This window comes from Poecilia reticulata, linkage group LG6 (genome assembly GCF_000633615.1).
Source record: "Poecilia reticulata strain Guanapo linkage group LG6, Guppy_female_1.0+MT, whole genome shotgun sequence".
Lineage (NCBI taxonomy): Eukaryota > Metazoa > Chordata > Actinopteri > Cyprinodontiformes > Poeciliidae > Poecilia > Poecilia reticulata.
The window spans coordinates 30306468-30318636 of record NC_024336.1 but is presented as its reverse complement, the minus strand read 5'-3'; the positions used below and the strand labels follow the sequence as shown (position 1 = coordinate 30318636).

The window sequence follows — 12169 nt, the reverse complement described above, 5'->3', positions numbered from 1 at the left end:
CATTCATTCATTCATTCATTCATTTTCTTTACACCCTAGTCCCTTAGCGGGGTGGGGAGGGTTGCTGGTGCCTATGTTCGTGGGTCAATTTGACCCGGGGAGTGTTTTATCATGCAATAGTGTCAGAAACCAAAAAATTCCTCCAAGAAATTTTTTTATCTGATTATTAACTCCAATACTAACTATCTCAATAAATATTTGTGCAGTTATGTTTTTTTATTTCTCGGAAATTAAGGATTAATGACGACAACTTACTCAATTACTAATTTGGACATAAAAAATGGAATTTAAATTTTTTTAACGTTCTGACCCTACTGACTATGAGTTTAATTGTTTAATTTAATATGGAAGATGACTCGGTTTCATTCCTGTTGGGCCCATCACACCAGAACTGCTTCCTTAAACATGTTTTTTTTTGTGTGTGTTTTTAGTTTCAGCAGTGTGAAGAACAGCAACCATGTCCTCTTCAGGGAGTTGAACTACATCAGAGCCACGCAGCACAACAGAGCTTCCTTCATCAGAGTCTTCTGGAGATGCTTCAGGCAGATCGGCAAGAGTGGAGGTGAGCGAGGCGACGCCGCAGCATCTTAAAATTATGACGTCTAAATCTGAAATTATGTCAACAATTTTTACGAAACACTGTGGCAGCAGACAAATGAGCAGATTTCATGAGCTGAAGGAGAAATCGGTAATCAGTAATTTGCTGCATTTCCGTTGACCATATTTAACATTTTGAAAATAAATTTGCTTAATGAAAACACGTTTTGATCAAAAGTTTTTATGTTGGGGTGAAGTATATTCTTTTGGCCGGTTTATTTAGCAAAACTGTAATAAAGACACTATTTTTGCATCACCAAACAATTAACAAATCCATTTATTTTTTAATTCTTCAAAATGAATAATCTAATACTTAAATTAATTGGACATATATTAATGTGTATTTAATTACTAATTTATCTGTTGATATACTTTGTTTTTTCTGCCGAGATGACCTAATGTTAACATGTTCGACTTTATAGTTATTGAGTTTTTACATGAAGCTGTGAAACCTTTGACCTTTGACTCCTGTACTGATTGCTGCTGTGCCTCTTGTGTTGTAGATTTGCTGTCGGTGCCGGAGTACAGGTCCCTGCTGCAGCTGCTGTGCCCTGACTTCCCACTGGAGGCAGTGCAGAGCGCCTCCAGGTGGCAAAGCTTCATGTTGCACTCAGCAGGGATGCTAATCTGAAAACGCCATGAAGAAGAGAGAAAATATTTAAACTAGAGCTGCTCTGATATGGTGCTAGCTTGTTTGGTCCAGGGCATTAACAGGCTGGGACCGCCACTGATGTTACTCCACCAGAATTAATCTGTTTTAAATGGACAAAGCAACAGATTTACAATGCAAAAATAAAATCCAATGTGTTCAGTAGATAAGAGAACATCTTGAACATGGCCATTATGAATCGTTTGAGAGTTCTGGATCTTTTCAGAGATTCAGATCCTTGACATTTTGTTTCCACGTGCAGCACGTTAACGTTGCTTTATTATTTCTGTCATTCTGCAGAATTGTTCTAGCGGACGACGCCTCCGATGGTCTGATGTCTTTCTCTGACTTCATTTATGCTTTCCAGCTGCAGTTCTGCTACCAAGGTACATCCGGTTCAGAAAACATAAGAAAATTCAACATTTAGGTCAAACTATTTGGACCGCCTCTTCACCTTTTTTTCCTGATGAGCCAAATTCGAACAACTTCCTCCTGTTGTCGTCCTGCAGAGTTCCTGGACAGCGTCCAGGTGATCTACCAGGATCTGCTAGCTGGGAAGAGTCCCAACACCGTCATTGTCCCCACGTCGTCCTCCGTCGAGCAGCTTGTCTCCGTGGCAACAGAGGAGAGCGACAGGGAGGAGCAGCAGCAGGACGCCGTGGATTCGTCCACGCTGGCTGAGTGTGTGGACGCACTTTGTGAACGGTTCAAGCACAGGTGAGCAGACCATGAAAAGTCTCATCATCGCAGCGTGCCTGTTGTTTTTGCGAATGTTTTACGTTTTTCTGCGAGCAGCTATCCCTCCAGGACGTGCCTGAGGGAAGTACTGGAGCAGACAGACAAAGTTTCTTACTACGGCTTCCTCCAGACTCTGGCCAACCATGAGAGCATCAACCAAACCATCGGTGGGTTCAGCAGAAACACACGACTTTACCCAAAAAACTAAAATATTCCAGTTGTATGAACCGTAGCAGTAACAGTCAACTGATTTAGTGATCGATTGTTAACTGCAGTGTACAGATTAAAAATAAATAAATCCAATTTACTGAAAAAACAACATACTCAGAGCAATAATTAAGCCAAAATTGTACAAAAAATGCATACATTTAGCACTTAAAATAAAAACATCTCTGTAAATATGTTTTAGCCAAAACTCAAGTGGCCTAGATTTAACTTTATCTGGTTAATATTCTCTAAAGGAATGCTTTGCTGTTGCATTTTAGACAATTAACTATTTATTTTCTTAAAGGCTAAAGTGGTTAAATGGAAACTCTGCAGAATGTGCTAAATATTTGATTTAATAATCAGCAGAATGATTGATAGAATAATCGATTACTAAAATAATCGCTTAATATTAATTCTACTGAGTTAATATTGACTTAAATCAAAATGGTTTCTTACTCTATCACACAGTAAGATTGTTTTTTTAATTAATTTAATTTCCATTTTTATTCTGTTTACTTCCTGATTGTTGTATATAATTTTCTAAATTTTAAGAATTTCATATAAATTCAAGAAACTTCTGGACATCCCTGACCATCCTCTTTATGAGACTCTTAGTAAAACATAGTGCCTTCAGTCAGAGGCTTCTCCAAATTCGCTGTAATACAGACTGCTGCAGGAGATCTTTCCTGCCCACAGCCATCACCATCTCCATTTACTCTTTGAAGAATTTTTAATTAATATGAGTTACAACAACATTTAATTTCCATGATTAAATTTGAATTAGATAAAGTGAGTTTCTGTGTGTGACCGGCTTCAGGAGCGTTACCCAGCAAGGAGGAGCTGCTCATCGACCCAGAAATGGACCAGGAGCTCGACAAGCTGTGAGAACAAACTCATTTAGTTTACAGTCACTGGGTTTTATTAGTGATGTTGCACTAAAATGAATTCAAATTTGATCTGAATTGCCTAAAAAATAAAGAATGACTGTTAGTTTCAATTAATTTGGCTTTAATTGTATGCAAAATACAATTGAATAACCTATCAAGGTGAAATTACCAAATACACTGCAAGAAATAAGTATTTCTGTTCTAGTTTCTAGTGGAAATATCTCAGTTCACTTGAAATGAGACAAAAACTAAATAAGTAACTTTTCAGCAAGATAAATGAGCTTGTTTTAAGTGAATAATTACTTAATATTGATGAAAAAACACTAGTTCAACTGGCAAATTATTTCACTTATAACATGGGAAAAATGTTGAGTTATATCGTGAAATAATCTGCCAGTGGAACTGGTATTTTTTCATCAATATTAAGTAATTATTCACTTAAAACAAGCTCCTTTATCTTGCTGAAAAGTTACTTATTTAGTTTTTGTCTCATTTCAAATGTAGTGTGACATTTTCACTAGAAACTCCACCAGAAATGTTTTCCGCACTTTAAGGCGCACCTTCAATGAGTGGCCCATTTCAAAACTTTTTTCAAATGCGCATTAAAAGGCGAACAGACGCTTCAGTTCAGTTTGCCAATTTGTTCTGTACTCTTATTATTACACATCCACATTTATGAAGAAGTGGTCCCGAGTACTTTATATAGTAGCTGCCCCAGTCATTGTTTCACTCACGGTGTTGGTGTTGCGATATTGTGCCCAACTGCATCCTGGGTAACACAGACCAACCGACACGCTGCCGCCGCAGTCTCTGTCTCTTCCCCCGCCCCTCCCCCCTTTGGCTTTAAATGTATTATCAAACTTTATTAACAAACCAGCGTTCATACAACTATCCCAGCATGCACCGCGCACTTCTTCTACGGGGGAAAATGAAGTCGGCGGCTGCTTACCGTAGTTGCTAGACCTGTTGTGGCTCAATATTGGTCCATATATAAGGCGCACCGGGTTATAAGGAGCACTGTCGGCTTTTGAGGAAATTGAAGGTTTTTAGGTGCGCCTTATAGTGCGGAAAATACGGTATTTGTTGTCCTGCAGAGTTCCTGCAGAGTTTTTTCAGTGTAAATAGTGTGATGAATCCATGTGTGGTGGTGTTTTGAGTGTCGTCTTTCTGCCTGAATGAACCCAGAATCGCTCAGATCTCTGTGAGTCCCGGCAGTAACAGCAGCGGCAGCGCCATTGGGGGGCTGAAGGAGGTGCAGAGGCGCGCCTCCCCACGCAGGAACATCCACCACCGGAGGAAGATGGAGGTGGAGAGCGACGGCTCCACCGAGGAAACGGACTCCTCTGAAAACTGAACCGGGTCCATGCAGTCTGTCTCAAAGAGCAGAGTCGCCATATGGAGACTTAGTCTTATCAGGCAAACACATTCTAATAAAAAACTGCAATACAAACCCACATTACGTCAGATAGTGCCGTAAAAACACGCATGACAGAGATATCGAAGTGACATCATTTGATCTGTACACTTTTCCACTTTTTCTCTGTAAACTAAGAAATATCGTTCATTTTTTAAAGTTTATAGTTCATTATTCAGCGCCTCTTATCTTTCTGATACAGACTTTCTTGTGTAATTTTCGACTTTCTCAGTCTTTCTGAAACTTCACATTTTTTTTCTTTGGGTTTTACTCATTTTCATTAGAACTCTTGTAGCTGTGCATTTTCAGAGAAATTTAGCTTAGCATATTTTAAGTTGGTTAGCTGGGTTTAGCTTGCCTTAGCTTCTCTTACTATATTTGAACGTAACATAATTGGCTTAGCTAACTGTAGCCTAGCTTAACCCAAATCTAGCTTTGCTTACTTTGATTTAGTTTTTCTTGGTTTAATGTAGCTTAGCCAAGATTAGCATGTGTTAGCTTCACTAAGTTTAGGTTAGATTAGCTTGATTCAACTTAGTTTACCTTAAATTAACCTTTCTTAGTTCAGTTTAACTTAGCTTGGTAGCTATACCTAAATTTAACTTAGTTTGGGTTAGTTTAGTGTACCTTAGGTTCACTAAGCTAAAATAAAGTGAGCTAAACTGACTTAGCTTTAATTTAGCTTTCCTTGGCATCTCCTAATTTTGCTGTTTTGTTTGTTGTGTAGCCTACATTATGTTAACTTAGTTTAGCTATCCAAACATAGCTTAGGCTAGTTTAACAATTAGCCCAAAATACATTATCTTGATTTTAGCCTTGTTTAGGTCAAATCATGAGTTTTCCTCTTTATTTCTTGAGCTATTTATGTTATTTTTATACACAAAAACCTGAAGTCATTCTCAAGCAAAGCTAATAATCTTTTATCTCTAATTGAATTTGTGCTAAGCTAACCTGCCGTCATTGTGCCATCATGAATGTTTTAAATCTGAATTTATCAAAGTAGTAGCTTTAATAAAGTTTAAAAAAAAAAAGATTTTATGAGTAAATTCAATGCAGCTGCATAGCAATAATTAAGGACTTTGAAAGAGCTTCAGAAAGCATAGAGAACAATTTAATAGATTGCTAATAAGTTAAGTAAAATCTGAAGACAAGAGCATCTGGATGTGAACAGAAAAATTTTTCAGTTTGTACTTTTTATTTTTATCTTTGTTTCTTAAAAGTAATATTTCTGATGTAAAGCTCAATTTTGCGTTTGCTAATGTCAAAATTTTAGATCATTACATCTGTGGTATTTATGGAAAACAAGCTCTATTGAAATGTTGACAACAAAGCAAACATTTTATGAATGTACCTTACAAACATGTAGCCTATCTGTTCTTGAAGATGTCTAAACATATATGAATAAATGTAGAAATACTAAATCAGTCCGTCCCATTCATGTAGTCAATAGTTGCAAACTTCTCTTCTTCGTTTCTGAACTGCTGTTGCGTTAGATATTTAGGATAAATTACATATTAACCCTGTGTCAGTCACCCGTTTATGCAATTATGACTTCTTACTATGAAATTATTTAAAATCTAATTCAAAATGTGTGCAGGTTCAATCACTGATTAATAAAAGCTGTAACTGTGACACCACTAAAGGTTTCTGGGTCGTTATTGGTTAGAATTAATGTCAAATTGATAAGGAGGCAGTTTTTATTCACTTCTATGTATGTAACCGTCTGGACTTTTTTCTGGAAAAATCAAAATAGAGACTTTGTAGAAACTCTGTACAGAAAATATACTTTTGTTTTAAAATGAAAAATATAACAAAAAGAAAGAAAAAGTTTGCAAAAACTAACAAAAAGCCAGAAACTAAATGCATCTTTTACATCCCGATTTTACAAATTAAAATACAAAATTGTTTAAATTCACAAGGCCAGAATGTAATTTTTCAAAAAACCAGATTAAACATGAACTTCAGAACAAACGAGGAAACTTTAAGTGATGAATAAATTATTGTTTTCAACAAACTGTCATCATTTAACATCAGAAAATCTAAATTCACCATCAATCTCTAAATAAATAAAATAAACACACCATGATCTGTGATTTTTGTCGTAAACTTGATTTATTGACATGAAAACCCAGAGTTAGCTTCAGTCTGAGCTTCTTCATTTTACAACACTGATATCATGCGGCGCTACACCCAGCCACAGCGTATGGTAATACCTGCTATACAAACATACAGGATTTATACAGGAGACTCTGTGATGAGGAGGATGATGAGGATGATGGCGTATGTACAGTGAATGTTCGTGCTGTTAAGAGTCACAGAGCTGGAACGCAAAGAAAGGACACTTCCTGGAGGAGCGGCTCAGAGCGGTGCGCCTCAGGTGGTTGCCAAGGAAACAACGAGACACAGCTACATTTTTCCATCATGGCCGACGAGGCAGTTGGGCTCAAGAGTGTTTTTTGTTTTGTTTTGTTTTGTTTTAAAGTGGCTCTAATAAACAGTTCTTGGAGATTTTCTTTGGAATTTTTTTAAATTCAGTTCTGGATCATACTTTTATTTAAATAAGGCATTAAATCTTTTTTGACAATAAAAATATGGATTCTATCTTTGTCCTCTTCTTATATCGACTTAAAGGGGCAGTACTTATTTAAAACAGACTTTTTTTTTTTTTTTTAGCTCTACATCATGTTATTTTCTTATCACAAACATACCTGGAGTGCTGCTTTGATTCTTCCATGCGTGTTTGAGAAATCCCTTTTCTGCAGAAACATGCCAGCTATCAACCCAAGTCCTTTGGGTTAGGACCGTTTCCACAGCAACCAGCTCTGAGGCGACCAGCCGCACCGAGCCGCAGGACCACTCATCTGAACACGACCTGCTGTGTGGTTTGTTTGTTTGCTTTTTTCAGGTTCGGTTCTGTGTCTCTGAAGTGGGTCAGTTAGTGCAGAAAAATAAGAAAAACAGGCACTGTTATCAAACATGGAAATAAAAACATTTTTGGTGCTTCACGCTCTCAGGCTTTATCTGCTCAAACTCCACAAGTTTCAACTTTGTTTTGCTGAGGCTGCAATGACTGACGCGGCCACCAGAGGGCAGAGCAACATGAAAGCTCCCTCAGTGACGTCAGGATGATTACTGCAGCTGTCAGCTTTCATCCAAAAGCAGCAGCTAGACTTAAATGTGCACATTTTGGTTCTACGTACCTGAAACAGCCCTTTAGACGAATCCTTAAAGGGGCAGCATTGTGCAAAATTGACTTTTTTAGAGCTTCACATCCTGTTATAACGTTATTACCTCATCAAAAACGTACATGGAGTGTTGCCTTGATTCTTTCATGTATGTTTGAAAAATCCTTTAATCTCCCACTGAAACCATTCAGCTGTGCAAAAAGTGTGGGTGGACCTTCAAGGCACAGCTCCTCCCCCTTTTAGCTCCTTCAGACTAGTCAGCAGCAATTAGCAAACACCTAGCGGAACTGAGCTTCAGCTGAACTCATTATAGTTCAGCTTCAGCCAGACCAGTTTATAAGAAGTCCCTGTGACTTAGTTTACTGTTTGGACTTGGACCTCATGATTACATACACTCACTGTTGTGATTTAGTTACAACAGTAACTAAACTGTTACTGTAAAAATCACCATTTTTACAGTAACGCCGGTAAAAATGGTTTAAAGGGTTAATAGAGGAGTCATGTTGTTACAGCTTCCAGAAGGTAGAGTTTCAGAAAGAGCAGGTGCTTTTAAAGAGACAGAGACCCAATTTCAAGGCATTAATTGTGAAGACATTTTTGATATATATACTATATATTTCATATATACATATTGTTAGAGATATGCCGATTAGATTTTTTCCTGCCGATTCCGATACGGATCACATAATTATTATTTTTTTAATAATAAGCACATTATGTGGAAAAAGGAACCATGAATTCACCTTAATTTAGACAAAAACTTGTTTTGAATAACTTTTTCCAAGAACAAAACAAAACAGGCATTGTGCAAATTGTACTGCTATCGGTAATACTATCTTTAAAGAGYCAAAATAAAACCTCTCAACATTGCCAAAAAAATTCAAGTATAAAACTTAACATTCAAAGGCAAATACAGGATCCATTACAATAAACAATCCTGAGTTACTGAATGAAAACTTCCTGTTAGCATGGCGGCTAGCTGATTACTGCTAGTTCTGAGTGGCTGTTTCTGACTGAGCGGAGTAATTATGCAGAGCAGRGAGGAGATCGATTATTTTTTCAGAGATTATCTGTCTCATGTTAGGACAGTGAAAGTTTTAATACGTATGTAAAATGTATTTTTTTAGGTTAGATGCTGCAGCTTTAAGCAGAGGTTCGGTGTGAGAGTCACTACCAGGTGGAGCAGAAGCGGCGCTCCGTCTGTGAAATATTACTACCTGTAGCGTAGCAGCGGTTCAACAGCGAGAGCAGAACCAGCGTCTTACATCGCAGCTCGAAGACTTAAATAATTTTGTGGGTTATTTGTTTAGCTTTCTGATCGTCATGCTAATCCGGGTGAGTGTTTGTAGCTGTGCGCTGCTTTACCTGCTGTCTGATCCTCCATATGTACTTTTTACTGCAGTGAGCCTCGATGTAGCCAAACTCCGTTAAGTATGTCATTGTTTTTATGTCAAATTAGCTTCGTTGTGTCGATGTATTTTGACGTGCTTCAATTTTCCGCCGCAACACGCAAACTTCCCCATTCACTCAGTGCGTTATAGTTATAGTTCCACATCACTTAGGATTTGTTGCTGCGCGTTTGCGCAGTGTGAAGGAAAGAGGAGACCAGCTGCACATGCAGGCTGCGAAATGAGATGCAGGTGATCGGTTTGTGTGATCGGCAACAAGAGACCGTGATCGGCGATCACCGATCATACACTTTTTCACGGAAAACGGCCAATTATGATCGGTGGCCGATCGATCGGCACACCTCTAATGATTGTGCTATCAAATTGCACTATATGCCTGGAAAATACATAATGCTTCCCCTTTAAAACTGGGATGTAAATAAAAACTCAGTTATAAAAACATTTTGAGTCGGATGTGTTTAGAGCTGTTTTATGAACAAAGTTTATTGGGGTTTTCTTTATGTTGCTGCATTTTAAGAAAACATATTTTGTCAGCGTTATTACCACCTCCTTATTTCACACGTCATTATTTCTTGACTGAAATTATCTTATTTGTTGCAATACCTCAAAACATTTTCCTTTTTGGTCCCATCTGTTTCAAGTTGAACGTTTAATATTCACTCCAGTTTTGAGCAGATAAAGCAGAAGAAACATCAGCAACCTCTCTCTCTCTCACACACACACACATGCACGCACACACACACACACACAGATTGCACAGCGTCATTTGGGCCTCGACTCTTGGCTCAGCTGTGTGAACGTTTTCAGTCACATTTGGAAGCAAAAGGAAAGCAGCAAACATAAATGAGGCACCTTCACCATTAAAACAGAAGATTGTCGAGTCTAAATGTTAGAAAATACAGAGTCTGTGTTTTGTTTAGCTTTTTTTTTTGGAAACATCAGCATGTGCAAAGAGACGAGCAGATGAAGGCCTCCGTCACTGTGGAGATTAAAATCTGCTCTGTTGATTCATCCTGCAGCTGCATACCCTTAAAACACTATTCCTGTTTGTGTTAGAAATCTATTTTGCTTTTAATAAAATCATAAATATAGCTGAAGGAGATCTCTCTAGATTTGAAGGCATGCAGAATTTTTATTCTAAACCATATTAAGCCCCACTTAGGTGTAGATAAAACATCTTAAACTTAATTATAATGTTTAGTTTTAAATTGTCCCAAACTGATACATTTTACAGATTATTTTGTTAATAAATGTTTAAAATTTCTCCTGTTTTTGTTTCATTAAAATAACCTGTGTTGTATTTTATAGCTGGAAGAGGAATCAGACAACGCCTCAGATGTTCATGGTCTCCACAGATCATGCAGCCGTGATCCAAATGTCTCTGCAGCAGCAGAAATGTTCTCCCAACTCTGCAGCTTCAGTTTCAGGGGAAGATTCCCTTCTTTGATGAATCCTTTCGGATTGTTTAGGACATCCGAAAGGATGCCCCCTATGTAGCTCTTAGCTACATAGGGGGCAGTGTAGCTAAGAGCTACACTGCCCCCTATGGGCCTGGCATGGTTAAAACAACACTGAGGGGCGGATTTGTGCAGGTTCATGTGGAAGAAAACTTTTCTGAAACCAATCCTGTGTGTATATATTTTTTTAAAAGATGCGGCGGAGATATTTGGTTTTATAAAGACCGGGTTGTGTGTGTACGATACGACATCATACCGTCAATAGAGGGGAAAAAAGGAGTAAAATTTCCACCAACAAAACTCAATAATTTTGAGAATAATCTCAGAAATGATTTAGAAAAACAATGACATTCTTAGCTCCAAAAGTCAAAAGTTTGCTTGTAAAAAAAACTCAATAATTTTGAGATTAATTTCAGAAGATTTCTAAAAAGGTTTCAAAGAGTTTCAAAGAGTTTCAAAAGCCCGACATTTTCAGCTTTAAAACTCAAGTCAAATATTTTTGACTTTTGAAACTCAGAAATGTCCTAGTATTTTGTACTAGAAAATTTCTAAGATTTATCTAAAAATTTCTGAGTTTCTATTTTTTTGGCAATTTGTTGACTTTTCAAGCTCAAGAATTTTCTTGTTTTTTTCTAGAAAATTAAAATTTTTCTTCTAGCAAATTTTCAACTTTTAAAGCTCAGAAATAGCTGAGTTTTTCTAGAAAATGTATAGAAAAAATAAGGAAACTTGAGATCAATCTCAAAATTTCTGAGCTTTTCGGTGGGAATTTATTCCTTTTTTTCTATCCGGAATGGTCCTAATATGCCATCACTGTTATGAGGCCTTATATAAATTATATTTTTATTATTTAAGCTGCAAAAAAAACATTTTTTTGCTGAAACTTTTAGTATAGACTACCTTTGGATTGTGGGCCTGCAAGCTGCACTAATATTAGAGTAAAAGCAGCTTTTTGTGCCTTTTTTTCTGTTTAGTTTTCAAGCTTTCTTCTTCTTCTCCCAGTTGTTTCCACCTTTTAAAGCTGTTTGGCGCCACCTAGTGGTCTTTTAAAGCATCTCTGCGGTTTTGTGTCCTTTTAGTGATTTTTCTAGTCGTTTCTTTGTGACTGAAGTTTTAAACGGTGAGTAAAATATCCAAGCATGGGTACATGTAAGTAACTTCTGTTAATAAATGGTGAATATAAAGTGATTATTGGGGACGTTTCAGTGAGTTCAGTCGTTTTGGTCCTCAGAGGGATTCGCCCGGCGACTCGGACCGGTCAGAACGCTGAATGAACCCACCATGCAGAGAGGAAGTTCTGGTGGTCCAGTCCGGGCGTAAGGCCGGCGTAGCATGCACACGGTGAGGCTTCAGTCTGAGGAAGAGGACGATGAGGAGGAGGACGGGTCATTCGATGAAGATGTCCTCAGTGGGACAGGAGTAACCGACGTGCTCCTTGTAGAACTGCTGGAACGCCCGTCTGCACAGAGCAGCAAGTAATCAGATTACTCACTGGGGGAACCAGTTCATCCATCCATCTAGTTATCCAACTATCCATCCATCCATCCATCCATCCATCCATCCATCCATCCATCCATCCATCCATCCATCCATCCATCCATCCATCCATCCATCCATCCATCCATC

General features: G+C 37.8%; 2 protein-coding genes across 2 annotated transcripts in view; one reads left to right on the top strand and one right to left on the bottom strand.

Moving 5' to 3' along the window:
* Window positions 1–6134, top strand: part of cstpp1 (centriolar satellite-associated tubulin polyglutamylase complex regulator 1) — a 6814-nt gene extending 680 nt beyond the window's left edge. Inside the window, exons 3-9 of the mRNA XM_008412577.2 lie at window positions 432–562; window positions 1101–1185; window positions 1547–1632; window positions 1756–1963; window positions 2042–2151; window positions 3009–3072; window positions 4264–6134. Of these exons, the coding sequence (XP_008410799.1) occupies window positions 432–562; window positions 1101–1185; window positions 1547–1632; window positions 1756–1963; window positions 2042–2151; window positions 3009–3072; window positions 4264–4432 (853 nt within the window). The 3' untranslated portion in view covers window positions 4433–6134. The remainder of the gene's footprint in view (window positions 1–431; window positions 563–1100; window positions 1186–1546; window positions 1633–1755; window positions 1964–2041; window positions 2152–3008; window positions 3073–4263) is intronic.
* A 5310-nt stretch (window positions 6135–11444) lies between these two features.
* LOC103466761 (C-Jun-amino-terminal kinase-interacting protein 1-like) overlaps window positions 11445–12169 on the bottom strand; it is a 17803-nt gene continuing 17078 nt past the window's right edge. Inside the window, exon 13 of the mRNA XM_017305180.1 lies at window positions 11445–12002. Within this exon, the coding sequence (XP_017160669.1) occupies window positions 11930–12002 (73 nt within the window). The 3' untranslated portion in view covers window positions 11445–11929. The remainder of the gene's footprint in view (window positions 12003–12169) is intronic.